The sequence below is a fragment of the Esox lucius genome, chromosome 19, assembly GCF_011004845.1.
Source record: "Esox lucius isolate fEsoLuc1 chromosome 19, fEsoLuc1.pri, whole genome shotgun sequence".
Lineage (NCBI taxonomy): Eukaryota > Metazoa > Chordata > Actinopteri > Esociformes > Esocidae > Esox > Esox lucius.
Genome location: NC_047587.1, coordinates 7,188,221 through 7,206,349, shown reverse-complemented (window position 1 = coordinate 7,206,349; position 18,129 = coordinate 7,188,221). Strand labels below are relative to the sequence as shown.

Here is an 18,129-nt window from a genome sequence, read left to right as displayed (position 1 = left end):
GTCATAATAGCAAGAACATGTTGTTATATACACACGGGGGAAATGAGACTGACATTCTGTCCCACACAAGCTCACAGAAGTCTGTCTCGCTGGCATCCAGACACATTTGAAGTGAAATGTTTTCAAACACCGTTGTCTGTAAAAATGGCACTCTGAATAAGAGGAAAGAATTTGTCATGTTTATTTACAATCGCCAGCGGAGTTGGTTGCTGAAACATATTGCATGTGTTGGGAAAATAAACTGCCCTTATCATGTGTCTGCAGTCATGCATTATACTGTCTGAAACACTGACTCCGGATACACATGCACTAGCATCCCATGTTAAATCACTCTAGCCCAAGGCAGTACTCATTCTTGTTCACAGGCCTGTAGAAGTACGTACACACGGGAGTCAGCTGAGCAACGCAAACATTCTGTTACAGGAGAGCAAACGAGTTGAAATGTGTCCCTTCTTCACCGAGTCCCTACACAGACAGACATACTGTATGTAAAGATCTTTCCGGACCATCCATCCAGCTCTAACTGGGGCAGCCTGTGTCCTTCAGAAGGTGATTAAGGACACTGGTCTGCTTCAGTGCTCTCAGGTTGGAGATGTCCTCAGCTATGACGGGGATGTCCCCCCCGCGGCCGTGGTCTTCCGACTCACTGTCACTGTCCGACAGGACACAGAGGAGGGCGTCGTTCTCATAGGTCGGGAAGTAATACCTGTGGACGTGGGGACAACGAGCTGTGACGACTGGCCCTTAAGACTGCTGAGTAGCTAGCACTAGCAGAAACCGCTACAACTCTACACCGGTGGTGTCCAAGGGACAAGCCTCCACAAATGCAATCCTCTGAAAAATTAGGAGCGCTTATTGTACAGAATAATACGCAACCTTTCTTGGAGATAGATAATTAGAACAAAGGCACAATGAGTATAATCATTTATTCATAATCTTTTTTTAGTATTAGATTTGAGGTGGATCCCCAGAAATTCTGTCAGATTTTTTTTTTAATACCGCTATTTTAGATGGGTAATTAAGCAAACATTCAACCAGCAACACCTAACAAACATGGAGTATAGGAAACACAATGCAATGCCATGCTGATAATTAAACAGTATTAAATTACAACAGGTAAGTTATGAGTGCAGCAGACATACTGTGGTTGGTCCCACGTGGAGGTCTCTGGTAGCTGCATCACATGACCTGCATCCATTACATGATGTATGACTTCAGCTTTGGAGCCAAACTTCTCCTGGCAACCATAGCAACGGCAGTGGTGGATCTCCCGTCTGATGTAGTTGACCAGTTTGACCTGCTGGTAGAACCGCAGATCTGGAAGAAGACACGCTAGTATCTGGGAGGAGTAATCTGACCAACATTTGGGACGGTGCGGGTGAACGTTCTGGTTTTTCAATACGCTGGAGTTTGTACTGCGATACAGAGCACTTGAACATTACTCACGGAGTTCTGTCTTCAACTTGTGCAGATCAAATCCATGGGTCTCCTGAAAATACCGGGCAAAGGACATTACCAATAAACCCCATTGAAATAGCAACACGCAAAACGCACCTAATTGGTCAACATTCATATTGTCACCTCCATGTGTGTATAAATCTGGTCCATGCTCTCGGACTGCTGCTCACAGAACAGGCACACTGCACACATGGGATGAGCCTGCCAGTCGGACCAGTCACTGTCGAGGACAGACAGAGCCTTCAGAAACCTTTCAGGCTGCCCTGAATGTGCTAATTTCAACACTGCAACGGTGCATTCCATACAGTCGTAAAGAGGATCTTACTCTTCTTCATTCTCCACCATTTCCCGATCATCTTCTGACTGGACTTCTTCCCATGTCTTCCCTAACTCCTGGGGGGGGGAAACAGTCTTCATCACTTTCTTTTCATTGTATGTTTCTGAAGGTAACGTTTCTGAAGGTAACGTATTTAGAGATCAAATAAAACAAGAAAAACCCATACAAACCACCAATTGTGCTTCCAGAGAAAATTCTAAATAAATGACTGGGCTTTCTTGATCAAACAGGAAATGCCATTTAAAAGCATAATTGTAGAAATGTACGCATGGGATCAGAAGTTTTATTTTTTACATGTAATTAACTCAAAGCTCTGAAAGTCACCTCAGTATTTTGGTTATGTAGACTAGTTCAAACTCCAAACCTCTTAAGATCTAGTTATGTTAATTCATGTTACAGCATGAAATAAACAAAACACGAGACTTCAGGCTAGACAAGCCTGACCTACAAGGTTGTAATAAAATGTCATGTATACCCAAGAACACCATGTTGCACATTCGTCCCTGTATGGGGTGTAGGTCTGCTGAATGAAGCAGCAATCCACTTGTGGAACTACCTACACATTACATGTTTTGCTTGCACGTTTTGCATTCTGCTTCTGTGGCGTTCATTTTTGTCAAGCTTTGCCACAATGACATTTTTATTTTTTAAATCAACTACCAGCAGCTCCAAAGTTGGATCCAATTTCGTTACCATATCAGTGCTTTTTTGATGACTTGTGTTTATACTTTCAGTGGAAACAATCCACGTGCTTTGAATTCACGGTAATTTGGTGTAAGGAAACATGGTTCTGGACAGCACACCCCCAGAGAGTCGAGGACATCTCCATTTTACATCACATTGTTCATATATATATGAATTTATATATATATGAATAATTTATTATAATTGACCAGCTGGTCAAAATGTTTTGTACTGAGTTTAGGGGGTATCCCGGTACACCTCAGTATGCCGATTCTAGCCATTAAACTCTGATATGCATATTTATTTGTTACATATTGGCACCCTTTCACACACACGCCACTTTTTTCCCCCATTCATCTGAAAAGTGTGGAACTGAAAAAAGCATTGACTTCTCACAATCTCAGGTTATGTCACGACAGTTGAATGATTTTTGTTCCTGAAAACATATGGACACCATTACACAGCGTACCAGGTAGTTGATGATGTAGAAGCGGTCATACTCGTGGTTGTTGGCATTGATTCTTCGATGCTGTTTCTTTCTCATGTGATCCTTCAGTGTCGTCTTGTCTCTGAATGTTTTCTCACAATACAGACACTGCAGACTGAAAACAATCAGTCACTCAAAATGGGTTTTCTTGAAGTATGCTAATTAATGCAAATTAAGTAAATAATGCAAATTAATGTATAAAAAGTGTGTCACGCAGGCCCTCCACATAAAAAAGAACAGTACTGACTTACACAAAATTGTTACTAATATCTGCTATTTTGTCATTTATTCTCAAAATACAGCTCCGGAAAAACTTAAGAGACCACTGCACCTTTTTCTTTCATTTCCAGAAAAAGGTGTAGTGGTCTCCTAATGTTTACCTGAGCTGTAAGTATAATAGCGTAATCATAGCATAAACAAAAGTTAATAAGGATATCCTTAACAAAAAATGTGTACTTACTTATCTAGTTTCCTCTGTAGATGGTCAAGAAACTCTACGCAGTACACGATGTTATCTGGCAGCCCCATGCTGAAGGAGTGCTCCCTGGCCATGTGATTGAGCAGAGACGATCTGTTCCCAGTGAATTCCTCGTTACAGAACATGCAGATGCGCTGGAAGCTGTTGTCATCCCGCTCCCTCTGCTGCTGCTCCAGGATCTCCTCCTATGGACCAACGCGTATGGAGTATGGACCCGTCTATTACTGACATGTATTAGACCAGTCTGTATGGACCCGTCTATTACTGACATGTATTAGACCAGTCTATTACTGACATGTATTAGACCAGTCTGTATGGACCCGTCTATTACTGACATGCATTAGACCAGTCTGTATGGACCCGTCTATTACTGACATGTATTAGACCAGTCTATTACTGACATGTATTAGACCAGTCTGTATGGACCCGTCTATTACTGACATGCATTAGACCAGTCTGTATGGACCCGTCTATTACTGACATGTATTAGACCAGTCTGTATGGACCCGTCTATTACTGACATGCATTAGACCAGTCTGTATGGACCCGTCTATTACTGACATGCATTAGACCAGTCTGTATGGACCCGTCTATTACTGACATGTATTAGACCAGTCTGTATGGACCCGTCTATTACTGACATGTATTAGACCAGTCTATTACTGACATGTATTAGACCAGTCTGTATGGACCCGTCTATTACTGACATGCATTAGACCAGTCTGTATGGACCCGTCTGTTACTGACATGCATTAGACCAGTCTGTATGGACCCGTCTATTACTGACATGCATTAGACCAGTCTGTATGGACCCGTCTATTACTGACATGTATTAGACCAGTCTGTATGGACCCGTCTATTACTGACATGTATTAGACCAGTCTATTACTGACATGTATTAGACCAGTCTGTATGGACCCGTCTATTACTGACATGCATTAGACCAGTCTGTATGGACCCGTCTGTTACTGACATGCATTAGACCAGTCTGTATGGACCCGTCTATTACTGACATGCATTAGACCAGTCTGTATGGACCCGTCTATTACTGACATGTATTAGACCAGTCTATTACTGACATGTATTAGACCAGTCTGTATGGACCCGTCTATTACTGACATGCATTAGACCAGTCTGTATGGACCCGTCTGTTACTGACATGCATTAGACCAGTCTGTATGGACCCGTCTATTACTGACATGCATTAGACCAGTCTGTATGGACCCGTCTGTTACTGACATGCATTAGACCAGTCTGTATGGACCCGTCTATTACTGACATGTATTAGACCAGTCTATTACTGACATGTATTAGACCAGTCTGTATGGACCCGTCTATTACTGACATGTATTAGACCAGTCTGTATGGACCCGTCTGTTACTGACATGCATTAGACCAGTCTGTATGGACCCGTCTGTTACTGACATGCATTAGACCAGTCTCTATTTTAGCAGCAGGATATTATGCTGGCAGCACTCAGATTTTCTTTATCACAATAAAAGCCATCATTGAAATGTATAAGGCAATATAGTTAACATCTATGCACCAGTATGCTACTAGGTAAATGAAACCAGTGGTTCTCAGTTGGTTTGGACAACCAGGTTGTCCCAATATTCGCACCAAACCTTTTCCACATAATCTGCTAAATAGCACTGGTTTTATACTGTATCTAGCTCTACACTGCAAATACTGCGCCTGGAAAAAAAAAACATATATATAGAAAATGACATTACTCCATATAGGAGTGTGTTCATTATAATTTGTACACACTTTTGACCTGGTATTAATTAAATTCAGACTACAGATTTTTTTTCAAGAATCTACAGGGCCATGATAATGTATTTGTCCCCTTCCTGATTTCCTCTATTATGTCATATGTCACACTGATTGGTTTCAGAACACATCATGCTGAGATCAAAATAAATTCCGAAAGATTAAAAAAAGTTAAAAAACAAGATATTGAGATATCTCTGTCTGGAAAGGCTTACAAAGCCACATCCCCAGTTATAAGAGGTTGTGAACACTTATGCAACGGAGTTATTTTCATTTTCCCCCTTGACGGTTTGTTTTTCAATTGAATTGTTCACATTATAGGTCACATTAAAAGTGGAAAAAGTTCTGACATGATTTATCTTTGTCTCATTCTTTTACATCACAAGAACCTGCCATTTTAAAAGGGGTGTGTAGACGTTTTATATCCACTGCATCTTGTTATTTTATGTACACATGTCAACGTCAACTAAAGGGAATCCCAGGGGCAAGATACAAATATGTGACAGTTAGAGTGATGATCCTGAATATGTTTTGTCTTTTAAAACATAATAATGCATATTATGCATATTTAAAAAAACACAAGAACACCTTTTACTGGATCAGTAACTCTGAGGTGCATTGTGAATTTTAGCGTATGTATATGTTTTACTGATATCTATCAGCAGCAGAAGGGCTCCTGAAAACTCACCAGTCGTTTCTGTTGGAGCTCTTCTCTAAGTACCCTGTCCTCTGGCAGAACGTCACACAGAAGAAAATAGTGCTCCTGTTTCTCTGAAAGCCCAAAAATTGTGAATTGAAAAACAATATAACACAACAACTATATATGGTACAAATTATTTTGTAAACATCCAGGCTGTTTATTTTACGGTAAATGCCCCAAAACTTGTGTATTGAAAAACAATATAAGGCAACAACAGTGTATAGTAGAAACCATTTTGTGAACATCCAGGCTGTTAACTTTATAGTAAATTCAATTCAAGTTACCAACAGGGCCCTGTGCATTAGTCTTTATCACGCTGCAGAAATCTGTTATGGGTTGCTCAGATATTCTCTTCTTCCAGTATTGCATGTATCTGAATGAAATGGACACAGCAGAACATAGTTTTAGTGGTTCAGAGGCAGTATGAGACACATTTCCTCTGGGGAAGAGGCAGGGTACTGATTACCACACATGAAGGATTTAGTTGGTCTGTGATGTTTCAACTCTCACAATTATTTAAATAGCTTGTTCCAAAACTATTGTGTATGCCTACCTAAATTAATAAAAAGGAGCTCAAGACAGTCAATGTAGGAATTTTATTTTCAAAAGGCAACAAGCGCTGGAGAAAACAAAGATATATAATAATAATCGATGGAAGTGATTTTGCCAAATAAATAATTTTGATAACATTAAATGACAAACATCATGAAATTAATTCGCAAAGGACAGTCTGTCAGTTATGTGCAGCATAACCTCCCCAGAGCTGTCAGACACACCGCTGCGCCCATAAGAGGGTTATCCATCAGCAGAAGACACTTCGTGTTTTTTACATACAATTTTACATAATTCACAAATTATGTAAAATTACCTTATTTGAATGGAAACATATACCTGTGGAATCTAAATATTGTGCAAAACGATTGCGGTCATCTCAAATAATCGCCATCGTGTTATAATTGTGATAAGTCTACATCCCACAACAACATGACAGGCCCACAGAATCTTGGTTACATACCTAGGGAAGTCAGCAATGAGTTTGACGTCAGCAATCACCAATTTGTGCTCCAGTACCAGGTGCTTTAGGAGGAGGTCCTTCTCCAAAAGCGGGTTTGAGTGGGAGCAGAACATACAAGTCACCACCTCTGCATCGTCATGAGAAAATGATCCAATTTCCGCAGCTGGCCGCTCTGGGAAACACAGAGGCTCCAGTATCCACTCCTGTTCATCTAAGGAGTGAGAGACATGCTTTTCTTGCATTATTAATGTGATTTTCTGCCTATTTTTATAACCAAGAAGGAAAGTACCCTCATGAGAACACAAAAAGCAAAATGCAGCATTACAGTGGGGTAGCAACCCTTTTCACGTTCTACATGTGTTTAGCCCATGAAAGAGGTAGTCAGAATTGTTTTTTGTTTACCTGAACGATAAAAAAAAAATAACAAGGTTGTCAAAACCCTATTTGAAGACTACATGCATACATGTATTGTGCTTGATGACAGGCAGGGCCATCACTAATGTGGTAAAAGATGGATATGATTCATTGGGCCCATGGTTTGGCAGGGCCTACTGATCATAATATTACCAATGTTGTCTATATGTGAGGGGCCCCATGCATGTATCATTTCAGGGGGCCCAGCATTCCTGGCCACATCCCTGATGACAGGAGCTCTTTACAAGTGATGAAAGGAGCTACATACAATATTTTGCATTAAAAGTTCTATTATTCATCTGAATAAGAATTAGGTAGGTGCTTACATTTGCCAGATTACATACATATATTCAAGGTGTATTAAACGTGTGAATTGGAAACGGTTTCTCCCACTCTACCTAGGACAGCTTCGGAGAGTGGGTTCATAGACAGCCATTATTGACTGCTATTCGGGAGCAATTAGGGTTGAAGGCCTTGCTCAATTTACCTTGTAGGCTCGGTCATTCGATCCAGTTAACCTTTCAGTTACTGGTCCAATACCACCACACACAAATTATAGTGGAAAGGTGTTTGTTAGCTTTTAAATTAAGATAAAACTTGCATGCATAATTATTTTCCAGTGATAAATAAGTGTGTGATTGTGATTCACAGGTAGAATAGAATTTGGCCTCCTTTATCTCTTGAACGATACTCCAAAAAGTAAATTTCTGAAAAGTGCACGTATGTATATAAAGCCGCTGTCAATAAGTAAAAGCCGCTGTCGATTAGTTTCAGTTGCCCACTTTGGTTTATCATCCCTTGTCTATGCTGTATCACATCGTAAATAATTGACAAACTCCACCAATACATCGAACAAATCAAATGACCGACTTAGCAAAGATACTACATGAGCAAATGCCGAAAAAGACGAGTCGCTCTTTTCAGAAGTCCCCTAAAGTAACATTACTACCTACCCAGCTACGCCAGCACCTAGCACTTTCTTTGAGTGTTTTAGCGTATATTACATTTGGCCCTTCATTAAACGGAACATAACGGAGAGAAATATACATCTTATTGACCTGAAGGGAAGGTCATACGGGTTAAGGATTAGCGTTATATAGATATATAGTGACAGGTTACCTGAAGTTTCAGGCTTAATGCAGGCAGCCATCTTCAAATGTCACGTGGTTCAACAGCTGACTACTTACCAATCAAAAAAATGCAATGTAAACCAAGACCACTAGATGGTAGCCCTAAACAGTGGCTCACTAATACCACTGGTTTTCATTCAAGCCCTCTAATCGGGGACTGGTTTAGACCTCAGGGCACCAGGTACATGGAATAGAGAACTAACAGTGCATGACATTAGTCTACGTCCATAAGTTTCGATGTGAGATTTGAGTCTTTTTAATTGCATGTTCACCCCCGTCCTCTCTCTCTCTGCCCCATATTTTCTCCATCTCTCCCCCCTTCCCTCATCCCTCACTCGTTCTTTCTGTTTGAGCAGAGGCATTCAGGTGTGCTCAGGTGTTGCATTATTCAGACAAGCTTACAGGGTATAATTAAACTCCAGGGATTGGGGATAGAGAGGAAGTGGAGGTAAGTAGAGGTACCATTAATTTCATTCCTGCCTTATGAGCCGGTCTTCCCTAGCAAACTCAACCGTGCTAGTGAAGGACGCAGATTTATTCCTGCCCACTGTTTCCCTCTTTGCTCAACTCCAAATACAGAAAGGGGTCCTATTATCTATGGATATAAGGATTTCAGAGATTAACCGATGCGTGATGGACAAAATGGCAGTCTCACTTTCAATTATAATGGTGCACTCAAAATAGCATCAATTTGTCTTGAAATTCCAGTAGGTATAATCTGGTGCGTTGCTCATTTTCTCCCTTGTAATCATCTTTGACAAAAGAAAATAAGATGCATGTTTCTGCATTGCCATATAGAATGTTCTTTCTGACACAATGAGTGTGAAATCCAGCAGTCAATACAGTATAGAGCATTTCAATATACGCTCCAGACTAAATGCCACTCCAAATTTGAATTTGAAATCTGGATGGTGTCTGACAATAAAAACCATTATGCCACTCTCTCTTTCCCAAGACGAGCCCAAGCTGCACATTTCCTATTAAAGTAAAGTATCCGTCCCTGTGGTTTCGGCAGCCTGCTTGAGTTCCCCACAGTGTTCAGAGGTGTCCAATAGCCAGTTTGTGCCCAGTCATCTCCCTTCTCGCCTGAAGCCCACCTGGCCATCGCTGCGACTGCTGCTAGCTTTGCACACGATTGTTGCATAGCAACTGCCTGCTCAGCAGCTGTTTTTATCATTTAGAAGTCTGCAGCCTCAAAAGATGTCATTATGTGGGCAGAACCACCCGTGTTGGTCACTGTTTCACTCTGCCTGGTGTCCAAACGCACGCTCCTTTTCCTCTGCACCGATGCATGGTGGGGCCCTATGCTAACTCATTTACATCTGTGTCCCAAATGCCCTTGTTATTCCTATAGTAGTGCAGTCGTTTTGACAAGGGTTGTGCACTATTCAGAGGTAACATCACTATATATGAAATAGCGTGCCATTTGGGACGCATTCATAATCCTTAGAGAGCATGCTGTCTGTGACATAACATATGACTGGGTATCATGCCACGTGCCCCCCCCCCCCAGAGAAACACATCACCTTTATGTCTCATCAATGTTTCAGCAGTGTTAATATATTTATACCTTACAAATATCAGAGGGCCATAATGGCTGGGGACTGATGGCACTGCATGGCTGGGGACTGATAATGGATCTAGGATTCTGACTTTAATGAAGGCCAAAAGGAAAATCCAGACTCTGTATAATCAGTGAACCCATGACTTCTCTAAATGTTGATGTGAATTCATAATTGGATAATTAATGTAGAAACAAATATTGTAGCTATGTTTGACCATAGTTTTCATAGAATGAAGGCAAGGTAATAAGCCCTATTGTTCTGGCAATTAGCAGCTCTGTGTTGAGTTCATGTCCTCCGAGCAAATATTCTGACGTTAGCAAAGACAACCAATATGAGAAGCCTTGAGTTTAATAAAATATGATGTCACAGGCCATATGGAGTGGCAGATGGCCTTGTGGGTAGAGCGTAGGGCGAGTAATCAGAAGTGCTCAAGTATGTCACTCTGAATGAGAGCGTCCGCTACTTGTAAATATGCTACAACATTTCTTACTAAACTTGATCGATATATCTTATCTCAAAAACTAAAACCCTCAACAAAATTCAGGGAATGTATCTGCTGTAGATACTGGGACATTGACTTCTGCATACTTCATTAAACATCTTAATTATCGCCCATTTTCCCTCAGTTAAGAAGTTAGTATTTGACACCCAGGCCTCCATTTCCATATACCATAGCTCTGAGGCTTCATTTCTCTTCTGAAATGGTTTAAGGAGTCAGGATGAAAGTGCTATGTGAGTAATAGGTCACTTATCTTGTATTTCCATAGCTCTAAGCATTTGAATTAGGAGATATTGTATCTAATACCAAATTTTTCTTCATAGGCCATATAAGGCATTCAGCTCAGAGTACAGGATGTTCTGTCCTTGGAGATAAGTGTGACAAGGTCGTGCTCTGAGCTCTCTTCTGTGTGGGCCCAGTTTCCCAAAAGTGCTTTAAGGCTAAATTCAGAGCCTTTGGCCAGGCCCAGATCTGTTTCTTATTAAACCCATAAGTACAACATTAAAGGAACACATAGTTCACAAGCTTCTGAAAACTTACACATTCATAAAAAAATCTGCATGTTTTTAACTTTACCGATAATATACATTCTACAATGTGTCCATGCTTGATTTTGGTTTTTCCTAATTAAGTGAAGCAATTAACTTAGTATATGAAGTAAATATAGATGCCTACCGTTTTGATATCTTGAATCAATAAAAAAAAAGAAGGTATGGAAGGCATGATTATGGGGCGAAAATCTAAGCGCCAAGCAAAATGGTTCTTTCTAGGACCTTGAAGAGCTCTGGATTCGTGACACAGTAGAAACACGAGCACGGAAGTCACATTTCTGGTAGGTGAAACGAATGTAGGTTGTTGTTCATTTAGAATGAGGAGCCTTAAGAGGAATAGAAAGTCTGAAATACATGGAATTGTGTTGCATTTTCCCTGTTTTGGTTGCATTAGACTTGCGTTGTTTGTTTTCCTTTTTTGCTAGTGGACGCCGGAACCTTGTCTTGCTAGCCAGCCAGTTAGCTAGCAAACGTGACAATCCGTACAGAAATGAGGGCGAGGTGAATGCAGGTGGTTGGTTTATGTCAAACGTGGTGTGGAGCACAAACACGCGCAGGGACTATTTCGACGTATCTCGATGTAATACATTATCAAACTGGTGTCTAACGCTGTCCTGGGTACAATTCCATCAGTGTTGGCACACAATTGCAAATGGTTTGTGCAAAACTGGACAGTGGACTGTAACACATTGTTTACCATTAAAGTGCACCGATCGAAGCAAATGTTAATGCATTAGTAACCTAATGCTTTTATGACTTTTTCACAATTACATGTAAATAGAATGTAATGTTTTCGTGGCAGCCCTGGTTCCAAGTTTCTTATGACAATTTGTATGTTATGATAAAATGACCACAATAACCATAATGCGCTCAATGCGTGGTTCAATAGAATACACATTTTTTTTGTTCACCTACTAAAAACATTGGACCAACACTTTACACGTTGCGTTTATACCCTATTTAGTGTATATCTTGTAAACCATTGATTCGTTTTCAAGATGGGACTTTCTGCTAGGAGATTTCAGATGGATGGTCATGTGACCGAAGTGGCTCTTAAAAGTTTTTATTATTGCATTATTTTCCTGCTGGATGAACAACTCATCATTACGTTCATGAAAGGGAACATTTTATTCATAGTTGTTTCGATAATATAACTGCACACTTTGATCTCTGAATAAGAGATCCTTCATAGTAATTACACTGGCACTCTGACCTCAATCTCCCCATTGAATGCCCAAGGTCATCAGAAGCTGGGGTTGTAATGCAGCTTCCAGCTAGAGGCAGACACACTGTGTCTGTTCTGCTTGAGAGACAAATCCCATTTGTGGACCTGGGCATTGGGCCTGTACCCGTGAGCTTACAGTCAAAAAATCTGACACCACAATAATCACCTTAGTTTTGGCTAACAGCCCGTGGCCATGCTCTGCATCACACCAGGCTGTTCAGCATTCGCAGGAGATTATTGAACAGTCAGTGATTACGGTAAAGGGATTAGTCTGTATATAATTTATTTCATACAACCTTTTGAAGACTATCCCACCACTCAGATACTACTCAAAATGTAGGTTGTAATGCAGTATGAAACACAGGCACGTATGAATCACAAAGAAAGGAGATGAATTAATAATATGGTGTCAGCACACGGCAGTTCTTGAAAAGATCCACCATGCATCATTTCACACAGCTCGCTGTGTGGACCGGCCACATGGACCCTGCCTGCTGAGCAGAGCGGTAGCCGTGCTCACAGATGGAGGCATTGAGGTGCTACTTCTCCATCTGCACAGGACTCTTTAATTAAGCACTCATCAGGAAAAATGAATCTGCTGCTGGCTGGCCAGTGCCCCGATGCCGTTTCTCTCCCGCTTGTCTGTTTTTCTCTCCGTCTCTGTGCTCTCTAATATGAAAGGAGTGTCTCGTACTGATAATGGGATGCTGCTAAATGACTGAAATGTATGTACATTATCTAGCGCTTTAGTACATTTATGTAGTTGGTGAGCAGAGAGGGAGACCGTGAGAGAGAGGTGCTTGTTTTTCTTTTTAAGAGACTTGGTCTCGGTGGCAAGCTGCCAGACCAATGTTTCATTAGGATTGGAATGCAAAATGCATTGGTTCTTACTGGTTTCAAATATGTTGATGCCTGCAGCTCTAAATGGTTTTTTTTCAGGGTCAGTCAATAACTTTCATTTTTGTAAGCCATGTATTGAACTGTGGGACCCTAGGGATGCTAATGCCCACCATTAAGTGCATTCCTCTAGCAGGCTGATTGCTACTTATTCATCTGGGTATTCATTAATGTGTCCTTGATAAAACTGCTTGAACCTTAGCTAAAACAGAAGTGATTTGCAGTGATTGTGGTCTGAAGTATTGTGGAGATAGAAACTTTGGAGCACAGCTTTTACTGTCTCCCACTGCACCTTGGGATGGCTTAGCGATTTAAGCAGCAGGGCAGCTTCTACTTGGTTTCTTTAGTTCATAGATTGGCTACCTACTTCATAACTCACTTCAGTATTTGTTTGCTCATATTCCTATTACTTTAGAAATTAGGGATGCAGCGCTAAGAAAATAATTGTCCAATACCGATATTCGTATCGGCTGATACATGTTTTGTCATGTCTGCACCTGTGTACCTTGGCATTTAAAATGTAAACTCAATCATTTTCAGTATATTTTAATAACAAAATATTCTCAAATGTCGGACGTCTGATAATGAATGGAAAATGTATAAATGATAAATGCACATTCCGTTTCTGTAATTATACCTTATACAATGCGTGGGTATAAATGTAATAAACAATGTAGTTAAGGTATTTAAATCTCAAAACATTTGGATAGGGGTAATTTGCAGAGTAATTTGTTTAAATTAGCTTTGTTTGCAGCCTTAAAAGCACTTAATTCTTCTAGGCAGGGCATCACATTAATTCTGGTTGACCTGCAAATGTGCCAGGTAGATTCAAACTCTACCAGTCACTCATTTTGCCAGCCAATCCCCATCACTTTACACACCATAAATCAATAAGAACGAGTATGCTGTGTTTTGATTCAGAAAAGGAATACATTTATTTCTGTTAACAAATGCGGTCGTATATTGTTGAACAACTTACAAAGAAATATTGTGACCTCACCTGAGTGTACTCTAAGCCAAAATATCACAGAATGGAAACGTTCAGCTGCTCCTGAAAGGAGGTTAACGTGGTCACAGAGAAAGACACGTGCTAGTGCGGTTAACTGCCACAACTCCTCTAGCATGCCGGAATACCACGGTAAAATAAACGCTGTGGAAATGCTGGAAAGCACAATCGGTCTGAAATATCTGTAACAATGCAAAGCAATCTTTGTCTATAATCGTCCTAGACCGATTGCTAGCCAATAGATCGCCGCATCCCAATTAAAAACAAAGTTTGAAAGAAAAAAAAAATGCCTGGAGTTTTATCCTGTTCAGATGGGATGACACGTTTGGTTGACTTCCAATTACTGTTTTAAACACAATACTGTTCCTCCGGGTAAGGGGTTGGGCTCTAGGCCATCTACCAATCGGTGCTGTATATGTAAACATTTTAAGATGTTTTTTTCCTAATGTCTCCTTGACCCGAGAAAGCATTTCATGGGTTGGGACAAACAAAGATCAGGGATGATAAAAAAAAGTTGTTATTTTATAATAAACATGGGTTTTTAACATCCATTCACTGTCTAAGTCAACATTTAATTGGATATGAAGTTTGATACATTGCTTGGTATTAGCCTATGTCTGGCTTTGATGCTGTAAAGTCTGTTTAAAATCTTCCATTTTCTTCAGTCTGTTGCTACAGCTTAGCCCTGGCTCTCTAAAGCTCTCGTGAAGCCCTCGCTGGGTTGTGGGTTTTGTGGAGATGGGAATGTGTTCTGGTAAAGCTGTGGGGAAATGCTGTGCCGGCAGAACTGCAGAGACTTTTGGGAAAGCTAGTGATGGCAAGCTGTAATCAGTATCCATGGTACCTTTTGTGTATCATCTCTGGTGGATTCATTGTTCTGAGGTGATTCCTGTGTGAGCATTACTCATTGGCATATATACAACACATAGCCCTGGAAATCCAATTGAAGCGAAACAGTAGGTCTGGCTTCATTTGATTTATGCTAGAGATTTTCTATATATATATGTGTGTGTATGTATTTGTGTGTGTGTGTGTGTGTGTGTGTATGTATTTGTGTGTGTATATATGTATGTATGTATATATATATATATATATATATATAGATATAGATATATAGATATAAAATAACAGCTGATCAACTTTATATTATGCAACTAAATGTGGGGCCTGTGTGAAATGTATTTGTTGTGTATGCCCAATGATTTTAGGAGGTTGCATGGGCCCATAACTTTCTTTCCACAATTTGTGTGTGGCTCCTCCTGTGCCATTTGTAAAACAGTACACAACAGCAATTGAAAATAATGTAATTTATTACATCTGCTGGACCCCTAGTGTTCTTGTTGCTGAAATAATTAGATATTTAAATTAACTGGATAATGTAGGGCTTCCCTGGTATCCCTTCAACCTGCCAGAAAATGTGTGGACAAACCCCACCAAGCGATCTAACGTGTTATATCTGATCGTACCAGGGGTTATAGGCATAAGCGATTGCTTTGGGTCCTCCCTAGGGAACGGTGCCCCAAATAACATTTTGCTTTAGAGCCTGCCCTGATTTTTACCTTATTGAATATCCAGAAAAATTGGTTTATGAATAGTTCATTAATCTACTGAGAATATATTTGAAGATTATTTTCAGTTGGCAGCTTAATCAGCAACCTGTTGTAACTGTACAGTAGCTAACATGTAACCAATGTTTGTAGCATTACTGTACGTCATAGACAGGTAACGCATGTTTTCTACATTACTCTCACAATGGTTCATTCTAACCTTTCGCTTATAACCGAATACAGGGTCTGACCTTTGTTAATTGCAGTAATATTAGCTGAAGTTTAATTTAGCTTTTCGCTCGGACTGAGTACGTTACAGTACTGTACTGTGCTGGCATTGCTACTGTAGGTCGCGAGCGAAGAGGCTACGATAATGCTAGAAAGCATTATAGATAATGTATTTAACAACCTATTCATTTTACCTCAGTGTTTCTTGAGCGCTAAATACGGCCTTGGTCTTGACCTGCTGGTCTTCCACAGTTGACCGGTGTTGAAGGAAAATGTGCTTTCGTAAGACTTGTAGTCTTTACATACAATGTTATTGACATTTTTTTTTTAGATGTGAGCTTAATAAACTATCTACTTTAGTAGATACAGATCATTGTTACTTTGTAACAACTAAAATCAAGTTTGTTTCATCAGCAAGATACTTGGAGCAGCACAATCGAACAACATCACCAGATACATGTTTATTTACGACATCACGTGTAGTGTATTGCAGCAGCTTATCACAGGGCTTACTCCTGTAAATTTGGTTATTGGCATGAATACAAATGCTGAAAAATAGATGTGGTGCTTTACCTTGTTTGTCAGCGCTGTCAACAGTATTAATCCATTTACCTCAGCCTTGATAAAGGCTTTTCTCCTCAGTGGAGCGCACTTTATGTGCTTGTGTGCAGTTGTCACCTGGCAGTAAACAATGCCTTGCAGAGCGCTCGGTGCACCATGGAAAGGCCTACAGAACAACTTTGCCGCACTGCAAAAGAAGATGGTTCAGACCAGTTGCAGAAAATGCCAATCCGTAGCTGGGAATGGGAAAGGAGGGCTAGCTTGGTCTTGGCTTAGTTACCCACGTGACCCAGACATTCTGTCAAACAATCTGTCACCTCAGGCTGTAGTATATACTCCGTTGCACCTTTTTCAATTTGACCGTTTCTTTAAAATCGCATTCTGTCGGTCTCTTCTTTATGTAGTGATGTCATGGATGAACAGGAAAAACGAATCTGGGGAAATTTTCAATGTAGACTTTTGGTTTCAATGGTCTGTACTGTATTAGCTGGCTGGATGTAAATGTTTTAGCTAGGTAGATATGAATGTGTTTGCTGGGTTGATAGGTTGTCAGTTAACAAAAATAACTCTGTCAGCACAGGAGGAAAGCTGGCTTAATGCCGCACAGCTGCTCGGTGCCTTCCTAACCTCACTCTAACTCTTTATAGCCTGCCTAATGCCTCACCTGATTCAATTGGTTTTGGTTTATGTACTCTATGAAAATGTAAGAATGGCAATATGTTCATGTCAGGATGGATTGTTATGCTAGAATGGATTTTCTGCCTCCATGCTGGAGTGCATCTCCCTCCAGCACATGGTAACTGATGTCTTACATTGCGCTGTGGCGGGTTTAGGGAAGAGATTACTGTGTTTAATAGGACGTAAAATATACAGGGGCGCGGAAATCGTTCATTTGTTTGGTTTGGAAGCTGTAGGGCTCAGTCTTTGTATGTGTCTGTCTTTGGGGCATGTGTGTTTTGTAGGCCGTGTGTCTTTCGGTGTGCGTGTGTGTTTTGTAGGCTGTGTGTGTGTGTGTGTGTGTGTGTGCGCGCGCTTGTGTGTGCATAGATTTTGGTACAGGTTGAGTCCTCACTGTGTGCTTGGTCGTTTATTTTAAATAGAAAAAAATATTTGAATCATTCATGCACACACATGTATTTCCTTATTTGTTCAACCATAGGCATGGTGTACAGTTGACACCGGTTACAGCATAACCATCCCAAATTGGGAAGTTGGAACTGTTCATGGTTCCCAGGCGACCCACCACACCTCCCCCAGAGCGCCCCATTTAGCCTTTTAATTAGCTTCATTATGGCAGGTTGACTGGGGACAGAGCACAGCAGAGCAGTCTTTCTGAGAGGAAGCACCTATTCAATCACATTCTGTAAGAGCTTTTCTAGCTAACTTTATACACATTCAACCTATTAAATAGGCTAGTCCATCATGACAACTGAAGGAAGCTTGTTGAATCAACCAGTGATGATGGAGGTATTCGCCAGCTATGGGCAAACAATTTTTTTTCTTGGAGGGTTGTTATTCTTACACATGGGTAAACGCTATCAATCTTACACCTTACGTTTTTCTTCCATCCCCAA

General features: G+C 40.5%; 2 protein-coding genes across 12 annotated transcripts in view; one reads left to right on the top strand and one right to left on the bottom strand.

The window, feature by feature from the left end:
* Position 1: 1 nt before the first annotated feature.
* On the bottom strand, positions 2–16,716 carry znf277 (zinc finger protein 277). 3 transcript variants are annotated; one of them, XM_010883221.4, is made up of 11 exons: positions 8,466–9,227; positions 6,933–7,143; positions 6,202–6,290; positions 5,906–5,988; positions 3,427–3,629; positions 2,949–3,081; positions 1,784–1,851; positions 1,582–1,678; positions 1,447–1,489; positions 1,143–1,317; positions 2–706 (listed from the first exon to the last, which is right to left on the bottom strand). In XM_010883221.4, exons 1-11 carry the CDS (start codon positions 8,494–8,496, stop codon positions 520–522), a joined length of 1,320 nt encoding a protein of 439 aa, XP_010881523.1. In that variant the 5' UTR covers positions 8,497–9,227; the 3' UTR covers positions 2–519. The 3 variants fall into 3 exon arrangements, with proteins under 3 accessions (XP_010881523.1, XP_034144069.1, XP_010881524.1); XM_034288178.1 differs by lacking the exon at positions 8,466–9,227 and adding an exon at positions 16,568–16,716 and having other exon boundaries at positions 520–706; XM_010883222.4 differs by lacking the exon at positions 8,466–9,227 and adding an exon at positions 11,216–11,306 and having other exon boundaries at positions 520–706.
* Positions 11,272–18,129, top strand: part of immp2l (inner mitochondrial membrane peptidase subunit 2) — a 128,633-nt gene continuing 121,775 nt past the window's right edge. For 7 of the 9 annotated variants that reach the window (XM_010883215.5, XM_010883218.5, XM_010883220.5 and 4 more), the window contains exon 1: positions 11,272–11,372. The gene's annotated coding sequence lies outside the window, so the exon portion shown is untranslated. Of the gene's footprint in view, positions 11,388–18,129 lie in introns of all 9 variants that reach the window. The other 2 variants (XM_010883219.4, XM_034288179.1) reach the window with 1 other exon arrangement.

Coding starts and splice junctions, on each gene's coding strand:
- znf277 (XM_010883221.4), bottom strand. CDS start 8,496: ATGGCTGCCTGCATTAAGCCTGAAACTTCAG. Junction 6,291..6,932: donor CTCATTGCTGACTTCCCTAG/GTATGTAACCAA, acceptor CATTTCATTCAG/ATACATGCAATACTGGAAGA. Junction 1,318..1,446: donor CAAGTTGAAGACAGAACTCC/GTGAGTAATGTT, acceptor GTCTTCTTCCAG/ATCTGCGGTTCTACCAGCAG.